Source organism: Chelonoidis abingdonii, chromosome 6 (assembly GCF_003597395.2).
Source record: "Chelonoidis abingdonii isolate Lonesome George chromosome 6, CheloAbing_2.0, whole genome shotgun sequence".
Taxonomy (NCBI): domain Eukaryota; kingdom Metazoa; phylum Chordata; order Testudines; family Testudinidae; genus Chelonoidis; species Chelonoidis abingdonii.
Window position 1 is genome coordinate 46,201,827 of NC_133774.1, and position 23,177 is coordinate 46,225,003.

At 40.9% G+C, this 23,177-nt stretch overlaps 1 protein-coding gene across 1 annotated transcript in view; it reads right to left on the bottom strand.

Moving 5' to 3' along the window:
• Positions 1 to 23,177, bottom strand: part of JMY (junction mediating and regulatory protein, p53 cofactor) — a 146,002-nt gene that overhangs the window by 70,348 nt on the left and 52,477 nt on the right. Inside the window, exon 4 of the mRNA XM_032778561.2 lies at positions 16,240 to 16,409. Within this exon, the coding sequence (XP_032634452.1) occupies positions 16,240 to 16,409 (170 nt within the window). The remainder of the gene's footprint in view (positions 1 to 16,239; positions 16,410 to 23,177) is intronic.

The window sequence follows — 23,177 nt, forward strand, 5'->3', positions numbered from 1 at the left end:
GTTGTGAAGGCTAGGACTATAATAGCGTTTAAAAGAGAACTGGATAAATTCATGGTGGTTAAGTCCATAAATGGCTATTAGCCAGGATGGGTAAGGAATGGTGTCCCTAGCCTCTGTTCATCAGAGGATAGAGACGGATGGCAGGAGAGAGATCACTTGATCATTGCCTGTTAGGTTCACTCCCTCTACGGCACCTGGCATTGACCACTGTCAGTAGACAGATACTGGGCTAGATGGATCTTTGGTCTGACCCGGTACGGCCGTTCTTATGGTGAGTTACATGTTGTTTCTGCCCTTAGTTCAATGACCCAGAAACTGCTACCACCAATGGTGCTAAACATCACTAGGGCTGGGAAGGAACTGCAGTGGGATCTGGCATGTTCAGAGTTTCACGATTTCCTGAATGACCAGCTAATGGCCATTTGGAGTGATCTTGAGCATCAGGCTTGGCCCATTGTCCTTACAGATACTTCAGGAGTATCATCTGATCTATGGCCTGGAGACATACTTGGAGATTTTCTGGGTGGAAGTGCAGACGTTCGCAGTGCTCCTTCCAAGCATACGGACCGAATGGAGGGATGTGGGCTCCCACATACTGAACCCTGCCAGGTCCATGGGGAGTATGCATGTAGGATTGAATAATTCACCGAGACATTTGGGAAATTAAACTACCTGGTATGCCTAATCACTTTTTAAGTCAGTGCTCCTGCAATAACACCCGATATTTGGATAGGAATAGGGAATAAATGGACACACTGGCCATTGGAACCCCCACAGCTTCCGTGTGTACAAAAACTGAAGCCAGGGGAAGTTGTCACTGTTCATGACTGTGTTTGTTGGGAGGGTAGGGGACAAGGAACTACCCTGACAGGACACCTATTTTTCTAAGCTAATAACAGCCGTATGTTAAGGCCACCACTTTGCAAAGCATACATTTTATTCTCACCACTGCTGCAGGCAATAATATCATTTACTGGCCTGCAAACAGGATTGTAGAATCAGCCCTTAAGATTTCAAATACCCTTCAACTGGACTGCCTGACCGATTTCACAATTTGCTTTCACTCCAGCAGAGGTTCAGAAAATCTCTGAACTGCAAGGGACAATTCAGGTGCTCAAAAATATATATCAGATTGAAAAGCATGCTTTCCAAACTGCCCATAAAGTGTCTACTTTATGTACTAAGTATGATGTAACATGTTCTGTGACTAAGGTATACAACAACCCCATCATGCTATTACAATGGGAATGTTAATGCTCTTAATATTTTTAATATTTCTGTTTCGCTTGGGATCATGTTGTTGTTGTTGTAAATGATGTAATAATAATAATAATAGCAGCAGCAGCACCTTCCATGTTCATACTGACCATGCATTGTTATCTTCAACCAGAACCCCAAAGGCTGAGCTATTTGATTTGGAATTAAAAATGCAAACTTTAATAAAAAAATAAAGGTTTTTAGATTAATGGTTGTGCTAAAAGCACAAAAGGGGGGATTGTAAGGGAAAACTGAGTAGGCCAAACTTTAACTAAGATAACTGATTAAAATAACCATGTACAAGGGGCAGGAGGAGAGAGAGGATGAAAAATGCCAGTCTTGCAAAATGTAACTAATTGCTAGTAGCCTTAACCGCAAAAGTACAACCTGGTAATAAATAGGAAAGCATGTTGCTTTTGTATTCCTAATAAGAGCTGTTTTTCTCTTTTAAAGGATATTACGAATGAAAAGTGTGTTTGACTAAATGTGGTTTTAAGCTATACAAGCTTTTGTGTTCCTTTGTTAAACAGACTGGCTAGGCTGGCTGTGTCTCCCTACATACTTGTAATAAAAGAGCCTCAGGCTGTTCTGATCCAAACACAATGTGTGGTAATTTTTCCACCTCAGTAACTTACTTTATTCTGTCTGTTATTACTTGGAAGCACTTAAATCCTACTGTTTATACTTAATAAAATCACTTTTAGCTTATTAATTAACCCAGAGTAAGTAAGTAATACCTGATGGAGCAAATAGCTGTGGATATCTAACAGTGTTATAGAGGACAGTTTATGAGTTTACCCTGTATAAGCTTTATATAGAATAAAACTGATTTATTTGGGGTTTGGATCCCACTGGGAGCTGGGTGCCTGGGTGCTAAAGACAGGAACACTTGCTAAGCCATTTTCAGTTAAGTCTGCAGCTCTGGGGGCATGGGTCAGACCCTGGATCTGTATTGTAGCAGATTAGCATATCTGGCTCAACAAGACAGGGATATGAAGTCCCAAGCTGGCAGGGAAAACGGTTTAAACATGTGCAACCACTTGAAAAATCAATGATCTGGAGGATGACATGGACTGCACACTCAGCAAGTTTGCAGATTACACTAAACTGGGAAGAGTGGTAGATACGCTGGAGGGTAGAGGTAGGATACAGAGGGACCTAGACAAATTAGAGGATTGGGCCAAAAGAAACCTGATGAGATTCAACAAGGACAAGTGCAGAGTCCTGCACTTAGGATGGAAGATTCCCATGCACTGCTACAGACTACTAACCGAATGGCTAGACAGCACTTCTGCAGAAAAGGACCTAGGGGTTACAGTTGCGAGAAGCTGGATATGAGTCAACAGTGTGCACTTGTTGCCAAGAAGGCTAACGGCATTTTGGGCTGTATAAGTAGGGGCATTGCCAGCAGATGGAGGGATGTGATCATTCCCCTCTATTTGACATTGGTGAGGCCCCATCTGGAGTACTGGGTCCAGCTTTGGGCCCCACACTACAAGAAGGATGTGGAAAAATTGGAAAGAGTCCAGCGGAGGACAACAAAAATTATTAGGGGTCTGGAACACAACTTATGAGGAGAGACTGAGGGAACTGGGATTGTTTAGTCTGCAGAAGAGAAGAATGGGGGGGAGGGGTCTGATAGGTGCTTTCAACTACCTGAAAGGGGGTTCCAAAGAGGATGGATCTAGACTGTTCTCAGAGGTACCAGATGACACAAGGATAGGCAACCTATTGCATGTGTGCCGAAGTTGGCACACAAGCTGATTTTCAATGGCACTGACACTACCTGGGTCCTTGCCACTGGTCCAGGAGGCTCTGCATTTTAATTTAATTTTAAATGAAGCTTCTTAAAAGTTTTTAAAACCTTATTTACTTTACATACAACAATCATTTAGTTATATATTATAGATTTATAGAACGAGACCTTCTAAAAACATTAAAATGTATTACTGGCACATGAAACCTTAAATCAGAGTAAATGACGACTCGGCACACCACTTCTGAAAGGCTGCTAACCCCTGAGATGACAGAACAAGGAGTAATGGTCTCAAGTTGCAGTGGGGGGAGGTTTAGGTTGGATATTAGGAAAAACTTTTTCACTAGGAGGGTGGTGAAGCACTGGAATGGGTTACCTAGGGAGATGGTGGAATCTCCTTCCTTAGAGGTTTTAAGGTCAGGCTTGAAAATCCCTGGCTGGGATGATTTAGCTGGGAATTTGTGCTGCTTTGAGCAGGGGTTTGGACTATATGATCTCCTAAGGTCCCTTCCAATCCTGAAATTCTATGATTCTATTAATTGTAGGACTGAAGGGACCTTGAGAGGTCATTTAGTCCAGTCCCCTGCATTCATGGCAGAACTTATCTAGAACACGCCCTGACAAGTGATTATCTAGTCTGATCTTAAAATCTCCAATGATGGAGATTCCACAACGTCCTGCAATTTATTCCAGTGCTTAACAATCCTGACAGCTAGGAAGCTTTCTAATGTCAATCTAACCTCCCTTGCTGCAATTTAAGCCATTGTTTTCTTGTTCTATCCTTAGAGGTTAAGGAGAACAACCTTTAATGTACTTGAAAAACTGTTATCAGGTCTGTCATAAATAAAGATAGCTAAGGGTAATGTTTCCTTTTAACCTGTAAAAGGTTTACAAAGGGAACCAAACACCTGACAAGAGGACCAATCAGGAAACTGGATTTTTCAAAGCTTAAGGGAGGGAATTTGTGGGGTTTTTTGGTCTTGGGTTTTTTGTCTGTTCTGTGCTTTCAGCTAATGAGAGGATCTATTTCCAGTCCTTCTTATCTTCTGTTTCCCAGTTGTACGTACAAGGTAGCAAAGGTATAGTCTTTTAAATTGTTTTGCTGTATTTGCATCTGTGTATCTGGCAGGTGGAGTCTTTATGTGTATTTGGCTATAAGTACTTTAAATTGTATTGGTTTTGGGTAAGGCTGTTTCTCCCTTTTTCTATGTTTATTCATTTTTCTATATAGTTGAAAAACCCTGTATTTATCATCTAGGTTACAGAGAAAGGGTTATATTCTATTCTTTCTTTCTTTTTTTTTATTTAAAAGTTTTGCTTTTAAGACTGTTGGTTTTTTTTTCTAAGTTGACGCCACCAGGAAATTTGGTGGGAGAAGGAAGACAGGGGGGAGGGGAGACTGCTCTCTGTGTTTAACTCTCCTAGTGTCCCAGGGTGGGAAGAAGCTATGGGGAAGAGAGATAGAATCTTTTCTTTCTGTTTTCCTTGTCTTTGGGGTTTGTCTCTTTGTGGAGAGAGGGAGACATGCTTCTTGGTATTGTAATGTAAAGAGGTTGCATCAGTAACTCTCAGGTTAGCCCAGAGAGGAAATTCTGGGGGAGAGAGGTGGGGGAATGGTTTATTTCCCTTTGTTGTGAGACTCAGAGCCTTCTGAGTCTTGGGTCCCCAGGGAAGGTTTTGGGAGACAGAGGAGCCAAAACCCTGGAATTTTTGGCTTGGTGGCAGGCGAGAATCAGATCTAAGCTAATAACTAATGCTTAGAGGGGTTCATGCTAGCTTCTCAGGTTATGAATGCTAAGGTTCAAATCTGAGTAGGAAAGCTATGACATGAGTGGCAGCAAAGTTCTCCAGACTAAACAAACCCAATTTTTTCAATCTTCCTTCATAGGTCATGTTTTTTAGACCTTTCATCGTTTTTTGCTGCTCTTTTCTGGATTTCCCAATTTTGTCCACATCTTTCCTGAAAAGTGGCATCCAGAAATGGACACAATATTCCAGCTGATGCCATATCAGCATGGAGTAGAATGGAAGAATCACTTCTTGTGTCTTGCTTACAACACTCCTGTTAATACGTCCCCAAATATTTTGTTTTGTTTTTTGGGCAAGTGTTACACTGTTGAGTCATATTTAGTTTGTGACCCACTATGACTCACAGATCTCTTTCTGCAGTAATCCTTCCTAGGCAGTCATTTTCCATTTTGTACATGTGCAATTGATTGTTTCTTCCTAAGTGGAGTACTTTGCATTTGTCTTACTGAATTTGATCCATTCAGCTGTCACTTTTAGATGAGGTGGTTCAGAAACAGTAGACACCAATAGGACAGACGATCTTGCTCTGGAGCTGGCCAAAGAATCGGACCTCAAAGACCAAGGAGCATCTCAAGGATTACCAGAAGGCCACTGGACAAATGGACATGGCATTGGTGGCCAAAAGACCCCAAGCCAAGAGCCCTATCCTGCCAGCAAGAACAATGCTAATCCCGGTATCAACAGTATCTGAGGATGGTCTCTGGCACCTATCGGGTGACAACGAACTGGAGGATGACCCCAATATGGATCTCAAGGAGTCCCAGAGATTCTCTGGTGACGGTGGGGGAGCCATCCCCGATGGACCAAATACATCATCGGACTCATCTGAATCTCAAAACAGGGACAGCATCAGTGTCAAAGAGGAATACGGAATCTGCACTGGCAGTACTGAGCAAGACACTCCCACCTGGTACCAGAGGAGGCACCAGCACTGAGGCCAAGGACAGGTACCTGCTGTCACGGCAATGATGGTGCCAAAAGGCACACCCACACCAAGGAGGTCTTCAGTGCCAGGCACAGTGTTGGCCTCCGATCTACAGCCAGGGATACCAGTGGTGTGAATTGCAGTGCCGATGAACCTGGCAGCTCTGCAACACAGCCAAAAGTTACCAAGAGCCTTAGCAACTGCAGCACCAGAAAACTCCTGAAGTAGTGGAAAGACAGGGACTAAGAGATACAGCACCTCTAAAGCGGCCTGATACACCACCAGTGTGGAGACAGTCAGCACTGGTGCTAGCATCATTTGTACTGGACTCTAAGGATGCTCACAGCTGGAACTGGAATCAATGGTATGGTCTCTCACAAATCTCGCCCCGTACCTGGAAACAGTTAGATGGACCTGCTCCATTCAGCGTACCAGAAGGAGTCTGATGCCAGTCAGCTCTCCTCTTAGAAGATGAGGAAGAGTCTTCCTAAGCAGTCCTGATTAGTCTTATGGAATCTCTTACTCACTGCACCAGAAGAGGGAGAATGACTCCTTTTCCTCTTAGGGGAAACAACAGGGCCTAAATGTGGAGCACCATCACTTCTTAGCTCCGAAGGCGACTGCCAATCAGACAAAGGCCTCCATGCCAAAGTGAGCTTCATGGCCTACTCCAGAAGGTACTGCTTCAGCCATAAGTCCCTCACCACCCTAAGTCCTCTTCTGAACAACTTATATATGGCACACCGTTCTTTAATGACAAAAGCACCTCATATAGGGATTATTGGGATGCCCCCCGCCATGACAGACAATGCTTGAACCCTGGTAAAGGGAACACACGTCACCCAGCTACTATAAACAACACTATGATAACACTAAACTAAACCAAAGGTACTACTAACTATTACTAGAGCAGTGGTTCTCAACTTATTTACCACTGAGGGCTGCAGATGCAGCTCTTTCTATCCTATGTGGGCTGCATCCATACAATATATATACACTACCTGTATGACCTTGAGGATGTCACATACGCTGTAGCTGTGGGCTGACTGGGCCACAAGTGGGCCGTGGGTAGAGGACCACTGAGCTAGAGGAAATAACCCTCAGAAAACAGACTAAAAATGTGAGGTGAAAACACTATACCAAGCTCCATCTCCATCCATGAAGAAGAAAGTGAAGGGGTTTGAGGCAGTGCTGCCCTCCTATGGCCAGGAAGGAGCTAGGGCCACAATGAACGAGTGCAACTACTAGGCAAAATTCTCTGGCTTCAGTGCGCTGGGTGTGCATGCACACCAGCATGAAATACACACCTGCATCTAAGAAAAATAATGCAGAAAAGGCAAAAAAGTGTTCAATAAATATCTGTTCTGAATTTGAAAAAAGCCAGATGTAGCCATATATGAGGATGAAACACTTTCTACTCCAATAGTAGTTCAGGGGGATATTAAAAACAGCAGCTACTAAACTTAGATATTTTTAAAATCAGCAGGTTTACATTACTTGCAACCCCCAGTTTTAAAACAGCTAGCCAGGGAGTTCACTAGACCATTAATGCTGATTTTCAATGCCTCTGAGAACACTAAGGAAAAAAAGCTAATATTCTCCCAGTATTTAAAAAGGGTAAGTGGGACGACCGTCAGACTGACACTGATTCCAAGAAAATAATGGAACAGCTGTTCCAGTACTCAGTTAATGAAGACTTCAAGGAAGGTGATATAATTAGAGTCCCTCATGTTGACAGGCATTATCCCAGGACAAAATGATTCTGAAAAAAGTCCTGGTAACAGGGGTCAGGGTTAGGCTCATGGTGAATAATCAGGTGAACATAAGTCTCCAGTACAATGTTGTGTGGACTTATGATCCTTGGAATCTTGAGCAGGAGTAGGGCAGTTGTATATTACATCTATCTGGCACTTGTGTGACCGCTATTGGAATACTGTGTCAAATCAAGAAGAGTATTGATAAAATGGAGTGGGCTCCAGAAGGATGATTAAAGGACTTGAAAATATGCCTTGTATCAATAGATACAAGGAGCTCAGCCTGTTTAGTTTAACAGAGAAAAGGGTAAGAGGTGACTTGATCAGAGTCTAAGTACCTACATGGGAAGCACAACTTTGATAATGGGCTCTTCAATCAAGCAGACAAAAGTATAGCAAGATCCAATGACTGAAAGCTGAAGCTAGACAAATTCAGACTAGAAATAAGGCGCACATTTTTAATAGCGAGGGTAATTAATCATATAGCAATTTAAGGGTTGAGGTGAATCCTCCATCACTGGAGATTTTTCAGTCAAGACTGTTTATTTTTTTTCTGTAAGATATGCTCTAGTTCAAACAGGAATTAATTCAGGGAAATTCTACGGTCTGTGTTATGCAGGAGGTCAGACCAGATAATCAGTGGTCCCTTCTGACCTTGTAATCTATGTTATTTACCTGTAAAACCATCTCACTGCTAATCAAGTATTCAGAATATTAAACGTTATAAAATTATTTCAAAAACATTTTTACTGTATATTTACTGAATACATTTGTGTATATATAATGAGCAGCCTGATATGACTGGAGCATCTCTTACAGAGAAGTTAGGTTCTACACATTTATATTGTAGTGAGACACTGCAACTGCGAATTAGTAGGCATCTTTCAGTCTCAAGAGACCATGGGTATGCGGCCCTGAAACGTAAAGAATTTACTCTGTTTTATGGCACCTGCAGATGTGGCTGAAGAGACCCACTCGAGAGAGACAATCGCTGCCAAATCTGTCACATTTAAAGATATTTCAACCCTTTAGGCTCTGCCTTATGTGAACTCTTTTCTCCTCTTCTAAGCTGGACTGCTTCCTCTCATAATTCCAGAGACCTTTGTTTAGCTCTTGTCTCCAAAGGCTGTGGTTTTGAGTGTGATCTTCCCAGTTGTCCACATCCATGTCCATTTTTTGAGGTCTCACTTGCACACATCCTTGAAATGTAATTTTGGTCACCCTTTGGATCTTTTTCCAGATGCCAGTTTGCCATAGAGAATGTCCTTTGGGATATGCCCACCATTCATTCAGCACACATACCCAAGCCAGTGGAGGCATCTCTGTTTGAGGAGTGTTTGCATGCTGGGTATGCTAGATCACTTGAGCACCAAGGTGTTGGTGACTGTCCCTCCAGGAGATGCCAAAGATTCAACGAAAGCAATGCATATAAAAGCTGTTGAGCCTCTTTTCCTGATAAGAGTATAAGGTCCACGTCTTGCTTCCATACAAAAGCTAATACATGGATGATATACACAATTCTTTGTGTGTTCTGTCAGTTTGTTGTTTTACCATACTCTCTTACTCAGTCTAGACATTGTGATGGTGGCTTTTCCAGTGCAGATGTTGAGTTCCATTTCAAGTGAAAGGTTGATTATGATAGTGGAACCCAGGTATGTGAACTCGTTTACCACTTCAAGTTCATAGTTGTTGATCTTGATGGAGGGTTCTCAACTTCATGCCACATTGTTAGACTTTTTTAGGCTCACGGTAAGCCCATAGTATTGGCAGGCTTTGGAAAAACTGTCCATAAAGTTTTGGAGATGAGCTTCTATGTGGGCTGTCACTGCTGCATCATCAGCAAACAGGTGCTTTTGGATAAGGGCTTCCCAAGTCTTGGTTTTAGATCTGAATCTTGCAAGATTGAACAGCTATCTATGAGACCTTGCGTGCAAGTAAATTCTCTCAGTTGAGGAACCAAAAGCTTATTTTAGTAGCAAGGAGAAGATCCCAAACAAAGCTGGGTCAAGTACACAGCCTTGCTTAACTCCGCTACGAATCTGGAAAGCCTCAGAGACTGAGCCGCTGTATTGAACTGTGCTATACATGTTTTCATGGAAAGATCAACTCATGCTTAAGGGCTTGGGGGGACATCCAATCTTTTCTAGAATCGCAAATAATCCACTTCTAATGAGATATGTAAAGGGGCTTTTTTTGTTCTCTGCATTTCTTTTATAGTTGTCTCAGTGAGAAGATCATATTAATAGACCTTTCAGCTCTGATGCCGCACTGTGATTCAGGATAGATTCTGTCTGCAAGGGTCTGAAGTCTGTTCAAGACAACTCGGCCAAAGGCTCTTCCCATAATGCTAAGAAGGGAAATGCCACGATATGCTGACATCTCTCATTTCTTGTGGTACTTCGCTTTCTTTCCAGTACAGGCAGAGGAACTCATGAAGATGTTGCAGTACAATAGGTTTTATGCATTTTATGATCTCTTATAGTATGCAGTCTTTTCCAGCAGCCTTTCCATCAGGGAAGCCATCTATGGCAAGGCTAAGCTCCTTGACAGCTGGTTCATCATTGAGTTGGTTCATACAGGCACACTTTCGATGGCGTTGACAGCTGCATGCGTAACAATATTTTCATGAGTGTGAAGTTCAGAGTAGTTTTCTACCCATCGGTCCAACTACTTGCTGCAGTTGTTGATTGTTTCCCCTGTTGTTGATTTCAATCGGGCTGTCTTCTTTGAAGTAGGACCCAAGGCTTTCTTGATCCTATCATACATGTTTCTAATGTTGCCTGCGTCAGCTGCTACTTGGATGCTTTCACATAAGTGCAGCTAATAGTCATTGGTGCAGCATCAAGTAGTTTGTTGTATCCTGGTTCTTGTCACTCTCTATGCTTGTAAGGTTTTTTTAATTTGGGTCTCTCTTGTAGTTGATCTGGGCTGTGCGTCTGGCCTCCGTGAATGGTGTCAACACACTGAGATATGTATGAAACCAGTCATTAGTCTTATTTTCCTTCTTCCCAAAGACAGACAGAGCTGCATCATACATTGCGTTCTTCAGTTGCTCCCAATTCAGCTGGGCACCTGTGGCACAATCACTGGAGTCAAGGGATTGTGGTAGTATATTTTTGTATTGCTGTGACTTTTCTTGGTCCACAATGGCACTGATGTTAGTACAAGGACATCCCTTTACTTTAGATCTGAGTATTTTCTTTGGTTTAAGTCTGACCTTGCTGGATACCAGAGAGTGGTCTGTGTTGCAATCAGCACTTTGATAGCTGCAGGTAATGAGAATGGTGTTAAGGTTGGTATGCCTTATGGGAAGATCCAGATGGTGCCAGTGGCCAGATCTGGGATGTTTCCAAGACACTTTGTGTTGCGGCTTTGTCTGGAAGAATTAGTTTGTTACACAGAGGATGTAATAGGAAAATTCTAGCAGTCTCTGACCGTTTCCTTTCATCTTACCAGTTCCATGTTGACCAAGACAGTTGGTCCAAGCTTCATGATCAGCTCCCACCCTTGCACTGAAGTCCCCTAGTAGGAAAACATATTCATGTTTTGGAATCCTGCTGATGGTGGTGTTCAACTGGTCACAGCACTGGTCCTTGATGTCAGAAAATGAGGAGAGTGTTCGGGCATACACATTCACAAGGTTGACTGAGCCCTCAGATGTGAACAAGCGTAGTGCCAAAAATTCTCTCTGATCCATTTATAGGTGATTCAACCATCCCCAGAAGTGAGTTCTTGATGGCAAATCCCACTCCATGCTCTCACATTTCTTCAGCACTATTTCCCTGTCAGAAAAATGTGTAGTCTTTTTCCCTGAGAGATCCACTTAATGCTAGCCGTGTTTCTTGGAGTGATGCAATATCCACATTGAGTCGATTCAGCTCATTATTATTACAGCAGAAGTGGTGCGGGCCGCAGGGACATGCTGGCTGCTGCTTCCCGCAGCTCCCATTGGCCAGGAATGGCAAACCATAGCCACTGGGACCTGCGGGGGGCCATGCTTGCAGAAGGTCAATGTAAAGAAAATGTCTTGCAGCCCACCAGCGGATTACCCTGATGAGCCACGGACCGATGGTTGCTGCCCCCTGATCTAGATCCTGCTGCAAGTCATCACTTTTCCAAGCTATCCCTTTGCAACTCTTCAGTTTTTTGCAACAGATCAGTTTATTCTACACCCCTAAACATTTCTGTGAGCTTGCTAGATATTTTATGTCCAAATCACAGACGAAACAATTTGGCTAAAATGTTTGCCTTCAGAAAGTATAAAGTGGGGAAAGAGATTGGTTGCTTTTTTTAAACTTAGAATGAAGTGTTTTTAAGTGAAAGACTGATAAGAACAGTCTTGACTTTCTTATTCTTGCCATAAGCAGATGCAGGATGAGTCACAATGAGACACAGGATAACAGTTTGAACTCAAACACTTTGAATGCTTAGTTTTTGCTGTGGTCATTGACACACGAGAAACTTCCCACTCAACATTTTCAAAGTCTTGGCTATTCTCTGGGAAAACTAGTTAAAATAATAAAGGAATAAGACCTATGTTATCTTCTAATTACTGTGACTTCAAAAGAGGTTATTTGTTTTTTTGCCAACTATTAAAAGCAAAGTAGGTAATCACTATTAATGAGTATTCCACTACTCACTTGTTATTAGATAATTCTAAGTCTAACTGTTACCACTAGCTGAATCAATACTGACCACCAATACATTCACTTAAGGCACTTAACCCTCTCTGGGTTTTGTTTTTTTTAATCTCTTCATTAGAGAAGGAAAAGTGGCTCCCAATTTTAATTAAAAGTTCAAAACTAATCTGAGCTGAAGGAATCTACACAGAATATATATTAGAAGATTTTTTTTAAAAAAGGTATCTGTTGCTTTCACCTTTTGATTTGCTGCTTTGTACATTTTTGGAGGGACATAAGAACAACCATACTTGGTCAAGACCAGTGGTCCCTTTAGCCCAGTATCCTGTCTTCTGACAGTGGCCAATGTCAGGTGCCCCAGAGGGAATGAGCAGAACAGGGAATCATCAAGTAATCCATCCTATCACCCATTCCCAGCTTCTGACAACAGAGGCTAGGGACACTTCAAAAACATGGTTTTGCATCTCTGCCCATTCTGTTTAATGGCCATTGATGGACCTATCCGCCATGAACTTATCTAGTTCTTTTTTGAACTCTGTCATAGACTTAGCCTTTACAACATCCTCTGGCAAAGAGTTCCACAGGTTGACTGTATGTTGTGTGAAGAAATACTTCCTTTTGTTTGTTTTAAACCTGCTACCTATTAATTTCATTTGGTGGCCCCTTATTCTTGTATTATGAGAAGGAGTAAATAACACTTCCCTATTTAGTTTCTCTATACCACTCTTGATTTTATAGACCTCTGTCATATCCCCCCTTAGTCGTCTCTTTTCCAAGCTGAAAAGTCCCAGTCTTATTAATCTCTCCTCATACGGAAGCCGTTCTATACCCCTAATCATTTTTGTTACCCTTTTCTGAACCTTTTCCAATTTCAATATATCTTTTTTGAGATGAGGTGACCACATCTGCATATGGTATTCAAAATGTGAGTGTACCTTGGATTTATAGGAGAGAATATGATATTTTCTGTTTTATTACCCTTTCTTAATGATTCCCAACATTCTGTTTGCTTTTTTGACTGTTGATGCACATTCAGTGGATGTTTTCAGAGAACTATCCACAATGACTCCAAGCTCTCTTTCTTGAGTGGTAACAGCTGATTTAGATCCCATCATTTTATACATATAGTTAGGATTATGTTTTCCAATGTGCATTTGTTTGCATTTATCAACATGGAATTTCATCTGCGATTTTCTTGCCCAGTCACCCAGTTTTGTGTATTCTTTGTAATTCTTTACAGTCTGCTTTGGACTTGACTATCTTGAGTAATTTTGTATCATCTGCAAATTTTGCCACCTCCCTGTTTATCCCTTTTTCCTGATCATTCATGAATATGTTGAGCAATACTGGTCCCAATACAGACCCCAGGGGGACACAACTATTTACCTCTCTCCATTCTGAAAACTGACCATTTATTCCTACCCTTTGTTTCCTATCTTTTAGCCAGTTACTGATCCAGGAGAGGACCTTCCCTCTTATCCCATGACAGCTTACTTTGCTTAAGAGTCTTTAGTGAGGGATCTTGTAATAATTTAACGCAACGTTCTCTATTTATAAATGTCCTGTAATAGCTTTATAAATAAGCTATTCATAAAGCAGGTCAAGTCTATGGAATTCAGCAGTACAACAATAAGTAAAAAGTCTGCAATGAAGCACTGGTGGAAATGCATTGACCAATAACACACTTCTATATATCCAAACAAGTTTACATATTTATAGACTTACAGAGAGAGCACTCACTATGATTTAATACATTCCTGTTTGTCATCATGAAAAGACTTGGCAACCAGTCCACAGAATGGAATCTGGTCTCCTTTTGAGGATGCTTTACATAGTCCTTCTCAAACAAAGCATGAGCACAGCAACCACAGATAGAATTTAGGAGGTACAAAGGGGAAGACAGAAATTTAATTATGTAAAGATGTGGCTATTCTTACAGACCACAATAGAAAATGGTTATGTTTTAACTATGAGGTGAAAAAATCAACCAAGACTAGCTTGTCCCTCTCTCCCAATTCAGAGGCCCCAGGTGTTAATTCATAAATTCCAAGACAGTGGATACACTGGCAAATAAGGACCCACAATTCAATACTGGTAAGGTTCCACCAATGCAGCAAAAATGGAAGCAGAGGTATAGATGGTGGTAAAAATCCCTTACCACAGTACAGCTTCCACCAAGGGTACCATCAGTGGAGCTGCACCAGTGGTGTATTATGGCCCTAATCCACAGAAATGTAAGGCAGAAAAGGACCTTTAGCGGTCATCTGGTCCAGCTCCCTGCACTGATGATGCTAGTTTAGACAAGGACTTAAAAGCTGAGACTGCATTACTTCTAACAGTGGTGTGTTTGATCGTGGTCAATTTGAACAGCTAACACCTTTTCTACAATGGCTTTTTCAACAGATATCTTTGTGGAGTTGGAGTGCTCTTTTTCCAACTTGTATATAGGAAAAGCCAAAATACTGTTTTGTTATAATTTAGTTTAAGAGAAGTGAACAGAATGTATCATTATGATGAAAAAGTTGATAGAAATATTAAAAGGACAACATCCTTAAGAGGATTTCAAATCACAATTTCTAAAACGTTAAGACACTATCCCTCAAGCAATCACTTTTAGTTATCCATAGAGATTTACAGGAATTAGTCAGCTACATGCCAACTATCCTACTATTCCCTGAATACAACAGACAGTTACAAATAAATAACTTTAGAAGTTGCATGTAAGGGCTATATTCATTACTCAACCTATTCCCTAGTTCATATGCAGACAGAGAGACTATAGATATACTGTATGACTGTTTTCACCACAGTAAGGAAGCAGCAAACTGGTCCTGGCTGATCATGTAATAATGCCATGATTACACCATGGGGCTTCAGAAACAATCATAAGTTTTGTGGATAAAGTACACAATAAGGAGCACGTTTAATTGCAAGGATTCAAAAACTGAGGAGAAAATTTTGAATTTGCCAAAAATAAATCAGGCATAAGTATTTAAGACCAATGAGCAGTTTGTTGCACTTTCCAACATATGAACAGCATCCAAATGATGCTACTTTGTATTTATCTTTTTAATGTGCTAATTTGTGATAAAAGTGATAATATGATTTTACAATACAGAGATTTGGTTCACATGGAAAATTCCGTGTTGAAATCAATGTCAGAAGAGATTCTGTTTGTGCACATATTAATAATTTATATGATTCAATGATTCTGGAATCATTTTGGATAGTGAAACAGGCTTAAATATTTCTCGAGAGAGAAAGAGGCAGGTTTCCATACCCATAGTTGTAGCAAATTGGAAATTCAGTAGCATTCTAGTCATTTATAGTAAAAACTGACACACACAAACATCATAAAAACAAAGTGAGTAACGTCCTACATGAAAGCTGAAGGAGCAAAAATTTTTTTCCTCATTTCATTGCCCTATATGCTATAAATAAATAAATATATTAATTAATTAAAAAAAAAAAAAGAAGAGGACAATGAAAATGTAAAACAAAGCTTCTTGCTTCTGCAGCTTTCACCAAATATGCTACCATACCCTCCACACCTACTCCCCATAGATAGTGATTTTTGGTGGGTTGTTTTTGTTGGGGGGCGTGGGTAGACTGTCATCTTTTTCTGGATCTCAGATGTTGATGTACATTGATCCACTGTAGATCCAATACTGCTCTCAGGCCTCCAAAAGCTCTTTGGAACAATGATGTGCTGAGATTATAACTAAGATTTCTGATCCTACTACTTCCCTCTGCACTCCCATTCTATTTGCTCCACTAAGATTGTTAGTAATTTTAGGATTACTAAAACATGTCAAAGAGTTTCTAGACTGCTTATTAAACAGTACAATGAAGGAGACAACACAGCATACCGGAAAATATGGAAGGAAAATGATACAAATACAAAATCTACACTGCAACTGGCTGTCATCTGCCCAATAAGACTGATGACAGAATCTGTTTGCAATGGTAAAAAATTGGAGATTTTTTTGTAAATAGCCTTATAAAGGTTTACATAAAAATCTTTAAGAAAATTAAACTCAGAATTAATTCAACAATACCAATATTTTTAATTTTAAATAGATTTGTATGAGAAATTACCTCTTCTTTCAGTGCATGTTTCTTCTGCTCCAAACAGATTTCTTTAGCTCTCATCAGCTGCAGAGTCTCCTTAGAAACTGCATACTGCAACTTTTCCATACGTTCTACTGCTGCTGCCCATGCTGCCTTACCAAACCTTTTCTGATCTGCTCGCATTCGATCATACACAGCTGTAAAAGAAAGACAGAGCTCTCGTTAATACAGATAAAATACATGACATTTGATGTGCTGTTAAATTTCATATACAATTTGTTAGCGCTATCACAATTCCTATAAACACATCAACAATTTCTGCAATAGTAATAGCTATTATGAAAATAAATTTCCAGGAGCTTAAACATGATGTATGATTTCTGCAACTACACCATCTCCCCAGAACTATCATTCTCTATTATACTTCTGCTTCTGATACTGCAGACACAGTTTGAAATTTAGTAAACTATTAGAAACCTAGTTTGTCTCAAATTTCTGTTTCCTTTGTTTGAGGCACTTGTCAATGTAAAGTTTCGAGGTATATCATAGTACTCCATAGTTCTGCAGCCACAAAAACCACCCACTGACAGAGAAGCTAAGCCTTTAAAACAAACAACAAGAACAACAGTGTAAAATATACTTTCCTGAACTAAATCTGAACTGGAAGAGACATAACAGTTTTCAAGTACATAAAAGGTTGTTATAAAGAAGAGAGTGATAAATTGTTCTCCTTATCCACAGAACACAGGACAAGGGCTTAAATTGCAGCAAGAGAAATTTAGGTTAGACATTAGGAAAAACTTCTCAACTGTAAGGGTAGTTAAGCACTGGAACAAATTACATAAGGATGTTATGGAATCTCAGTCTCTGGAGATTTTTAAAAACATGTTAGACAAACGTGTCAGGGGCTCCCAAACTTTGGTATGCAAATCCCCTGGAGTGCCCCCTCCCCAGGCATTTCTGGGGGGCATGCAGGAGAAATTATGTAATGGTGGATTTATTATTATTTTATTTATTGCATTTTCCTAGTAGGCTAACCTTAAAGCTTTAAAACTCTGTGGGAATTTGTTACATAAAATACAGTCGTTAATTTACTTCAAGATATACCAGTGAGAACACAGATATACAGAGACGCTGATGTATAGAACCCTCACCTCCAATCACCATACAGCCTGGGTTCAATTGCCCAGCAACTGTTCGGTCTAAACAAAAACAACTGATACAGACTAACACGGGTATCACTCTGAAAAGTTGTCCAGTCTAACTGAGCTTAAAGCTGAGTCAGGGGCTTTTTTTTGGTTGCATACGTCACACTATAACTATATCTGCACGTAACTCTGAAAAATGGACAAATGGCTAAAGACAGGTATTGTTAAGAGGAAAATACACAGTATCAGTGCAGAGAAGGGTAGGGGTACATGGGGCAGTTGGTAGATCTGCAACTGGGTGAGACCAAGTTCCTGGGATGGATCACACTAAGAATGCCACACTCAGGGCAGACTGCAAGAAATAAAGCAGGCAATCCCCAAAGCTGGTGGTTTATTCTATAATTAGTTCACCACACTAGTAATAAAACAGCTTCTGCAGTACCACACTGGTTAACCAGAACCAAAACACAGTCCCCTTTAGGCAGTCCAGCCCTTGGCTCCCATCCAAACAGCCAAATCTAATATAGCAAGAAGTTATTGAAAACCCATTTCACCATATCTGAGGTTCTTACTAATCCCAAAAGATCAGACACTTACCCTCAGGTCAATATGTTTCTCAAATCTTACTCAAATATCATGTTTTCAGCCAATCTTTAGTAAACTAATGAAAGATTTATTAATAAAAGGAGAAAGATAAACGGTTACTAGATCGTATACATACAAAAATGATTGCAAAGTCCTTATATCAGGTTTGTAGCAGTGATGGAATAGACTGCTGGCTTGCAAAAGTCTCTGGTAACTTTCAAAAGATTGGAAGGGCCTCAGTCCATAGTTCAAGATGCTACTTTTACTGTAGTTGTACATCCACAGTCCAGAGAATTAGAGTAGAAAAGAAGAAAAATCAAGTTCTCTCACGTCTTTTCTATTCTTTGCCTTGTGCATGGAAATTTACCGTCCCAAACAAAGCACACAGCCCCTTTGTATGGAAAGTTACTGGCCCAAAATGGAGTCCAGGGTCACATGAACATCTCACATGTCCCTATATGTTTTGCTGAATCACAAGGGGTGGTCACTGGCTCCTCGCTGTCTGAGGCATCCACAGGAAGACCTACTGAGCAGGATGAGTTTCTTCAATGGGCCATATCAGAGAGTGGAGTGATTTTAACGGGCCATCAATACATAGCTCAGGGGTGGCCAAACTTACTGACCTCCGAGCGATAATCTTCAGAAGTTCAAGAACCAGGCTTATCTGCTGGGCTCCTGTCCTGTGGCGGGGGTCTTGGGGCTTCAGCCCTGCAGTGAGGCGGCAGGGGGTGTGTCTTAGGGCTTCAGCCACATGGGAGGTGCCTGCTGGGGCTCAGGGCTTCTGCCCTACTCCTGCTGAAGCCCCAACCCCAGACAGCCATCTTCCATGGGGCTGAAACCCTGAGCTCCCTGCCCCAGTCTGGTAGGCAGAGAAGGGGGGTGGGGACTGCGAGCCACATTTTAACTGTAAAAAGAGCCATATGCAGCTCGCGAGTCGCAATTTGACAGTCTCCGATAGAGGTTTACATTAGGGCTAGACAGCTATCTGGTGGAAGTCATCCAGGAATACAATACATGTTTAAGATACAAGTACATAGCCAATATTCATAACTTCAGATACAAACATGACATGCTTATAAAGAAGATAATCATACTTAGCAAATCATAACTTTTCCATTGAAGTTTTATATGCCATACTTTGTACCAGATTTATGGAAATTGTTTAACAGTGGTAACAACAGTGATATAAATGGTCACCTTTCTTATATACACAGCAACACTGGAGGTATGCGAGCAGCTGGTTGATCTGCAAGTGGGTACACAATAAGAAAAATCTAAATAATACTTTGTCCTGTTTCAGTTCAGGAGACTGGACTAATGACCTGCAAAGTCCCTTCCAATCCTACATATCTATCTATGATATCTCCAGAGTCCTACATTTTAGCTTAACTGGTTGCAAAGAAAACTTTCCAAATGTAAACTGAATGATAAAGACTCAAGTCTGCAAACAGCCTGAATAATATCTTTAAAATAAGTGTGAGCTTACACATTTACCTATTGAGTGTTATCTTTGAGCCCCTATAACGGCAATCTAAATCCCAATATTATGTCACTGCTAATCATTTAAGCACAATGGTGCAAACTATCTCCAGAGGCAACCACCACCTGCCCCCATCCCAACTTCCTCCCAAATAGCAATATGTGAGAGGCAATATAATTGCAACTTCCTGATATCTACTGATGACCTCCAGGTTGAAGCCCCTGATTTAACAGAAATATCCAGCTGATGTGTTTAGCCTGTAATTCTAAACTGCCTCCCATATGTTCCCAACTGCTAAGAGTCCCAAATGTCATCTTCTACCTACCAAAGCCTCCAGCTTCCCTTGACAACTTCTACAGTGCAGTTGTGTGTTCAATACAAGTCTGCAGCACTAAGAAAACTAAGAATTATGGGGCAACAAATTACACTTTAATATTAAATTTAACACCACAATGAACATTGTACTGACTGGGTATTTAACGTAACAAAACATTTTATTTTAAAAGTTGAAGCTGTTGGAAAATCCAGGTTCCTTGCCAAAGAATTAGGTTCAAGTTAACCATACAGAGTACAAGAAGACCTGGACATAACCAGATGAATCAGAACTTCTTCAGAACCTTCCAGAATAGCAGAAGTCCCTTGCCTGATCAAGATTAGAACTCACTTATCTTGAGCACCAACCACTACTTGGGCTGAGACAGATAAACCATTCACTGATTTAAACCATGCAGGGCAATTACATGATATTATTTGAACACTTCTGCTGAGCACAACTCACTGAAATTCAGGAGTCCACAGATGAAGCATTCAGTCTCCAAGCCCCAGATCCTCAAAGGAATTTAGGCCTAAATCTGGGCCCAGGCGTTTAAAGCAGTTGTACCCTCAGTAAAGGATAGCTGTTGAATGGCAAGCTAGTAATATGGTTACTCACACCTTGCTTCCTCACTCAGTAACAAAATCTGTCCTTATTTTTATTATTCTTAGAATTGCCATAGCACCTAGGAGCTCTAATCATACATGAAGACCCCATTGTGGCAGGCACTGTACAGATATGAACAAAGAGAGCTGCCCCAAAGACCTGACAATCTAAATATAAGACAAGAGACAGAGGGATGGATTGATGCAGTGTTGTAGCTATGTCAGTCCCAGGATACTGAAGACAAGGTGGGTGAGGTAACATCTTTTATTGGATCACCTTCTGCTGGTGAGAGACAAGCTTTTGAGCTTACACAGAGCTCTTCTTCAGGCCTGGGAAACCTATTCAGAGTGTCACAACTAAATACAAGGTGAAACAGATTGTTTAACATAGGCAGTTAACATATTTTTTCAAGGGACCATTCTAGCTACTTCACCTACATTGATAGTAAATAAGTCACAGGAAAACATTTTTAAGTCTTCTCTATACTTCACAGCGCACTTATTTAACTAAATAATGCTTTTAGAAATTCACTGTAGTTAAACAAGTTTAACCCTTGCTTAAATCAGTGTAGCTTGCATTAGTAAGATACTGACTTAAGCTAAATCAATACAAGGAAGCGTAGACCAGGGGTTGGCAACCTTTCAGAAGTGCTGTGCCGAGTCTTCATTTATTCACTCTAATTTAAGGTTTTACGTGCCAGTAACACATTTTAACATTTTTAGACGTTCTCTTTCTATAAGTCTATAATATATAACTAAACTATTGTATAAGGTTTCAAAATGTTTAAGAAGCTTTATTTAAAATTAAATTAAAATTCAGAGCTCCCCAGACCAGTGGCCAGAACCCAGGCAGTGTGAGTGACACTGAAAATCAGCTCGCGTGCCGCCTTTGGCGCATGTGCCATAGGTTGCCTACCCCTGGGTTAGATCAATTTAAGCAAGTCTACATTAGGGTTTAACTAGAGTGACTTTTAAATCGATTTTGCTAAACTGGTGCATTTTCTAGTATAGAAAAGGCCTCAGTTACATCAGGGCAGACTTCCAACCAGCAGATACCTTTTGCAGATGAATCTGGGTAAAGTATTCTCTGAGTAGTGTAGCAAGATAGTTACAGTTATGTAAGGTCTAACTGATGAGAAAAGGAACAAGAAACGCTGAGTCAGATGAAAGAGAGAGACAAAATTGATATTACGGTTCCCACCTGCCTGAAAAAAGAAAATCCTGTAGGAATTCTAGTCTGCATGGGGGGTGCCTAATCACAAAAAGTGCTGCTGTGGAGGAGCACGAACACAATTGCATTGAGGGGGCATTTTTGTTTGCTATTGTGGGTGTTTGAGAAGGAGGACCAATTGAAGAGAGAGATGGACAGGCAGAAACAGGATGAAAAGAAAAAAGAAAGCTCCAGTTTCCTCTTAGGGAAAAGAAAAGCCAACAACACAGAATCATAGACTTTAAGGTCAGAAGGGACCATTGTGATAAATTATTCTAGTCTGACCTCCTGCACGGGGGTCTAGTCTGACCTCCTGAACCTCACCTACCCATGCCTTTAATAGACCCATAATCTCTGACTGAGTTATTGAAATCCTCAAATCATGATTTAAAGACATCAAGTTACAGAGAATCCACCATTTACTCTAGTTTAAACTTGCAAGTGACCCATGCCTCATGCTGTAGAAAAAGATGGAAAACTCCCAGGGTCTCTGCCAATCTAACCCAGTGGATAATTCCTTCCCAATCCCAAATATGGTGTTCGGTTAGACCCTGAGCATGTCGGCAACACCAGCCAGACCCCGGGAAAGATTTCGGTATAGTAACTCAGAGCCCTCTCCATCTAGTGTCCTGTTACTGGCCATTGGCAACATTTGTTGCTATCAGTCAAATATTAGCTACATGCTGTTGTGGGCAGTTTCATCATAACATCCCTCCATAAACTTATCAAGCTCAGTCTTGAAGCCAGTTAGGTATTTTGCCCACGCTGCTCTCTATGGAAGAGCTGTTCCAGAACTTCACTCCTCTGATAGTTAGAAACCTTCATCTAATTTCAAGTCTACATTTGTTGATGGCCAGCTTATATCCATTTGTTCTTGTGTACATGCTGGAGCTTGGTATTTATCCCTCTAATATATTTAGAGAGAGCAATCAGATCCCCCCTCAGACTTCTTTTGGTTAAGCTAAACAAACCCATTTGTTTGAGTCTCCTCTCATAAGGTAGGTTTTTCCATTATTGGGATAATACTAGTAGCCCTTCTCCGTACCTGTTCCAGTCTGAATTCATTTTTCTTAAACCAGAATTGCACACAGTATTCCAGATGAGGTCACACAAGTGCCTTGCACAGTGGTACTAACACTTCCCTGTCTCTATTGGAAATATCTCGCCTGATGCATCCTAGGACTGCATTAGCCTTTTCCACAGCCACATCACACTGGTGGATCATAGTCATTCTGTGATCAACTAGTACACCCAAATCTTTCTCCTCCTCTGTCACTCCCAGCTGATACAAGAAGAATTTTTGCTATAAGCTGGGTATGTTAGTTCCTACATGCATTACCTTGCACTTTGCTCTATTAAATATTATCCCATTTCTATTACTCCAGTTTACAAGGACATCCAGATCTTCTTGTATGATATTCCAGTCCTCCTCTATATTGGTAATACCTCCCCACTTTGTCTCATCTGCACATTTTATTAGCACATTCCCACTTTCTGTGCCAGTAATAAAAACGTTAAATAAGATTGGTCCTAAGACCGATCCCTGAGGAGCCCCACTAGTAACCTCCCTCCAGCCTGACAATTCACCTTTCAGTATGACACATTGTAGTCTCCCTTTAACCAG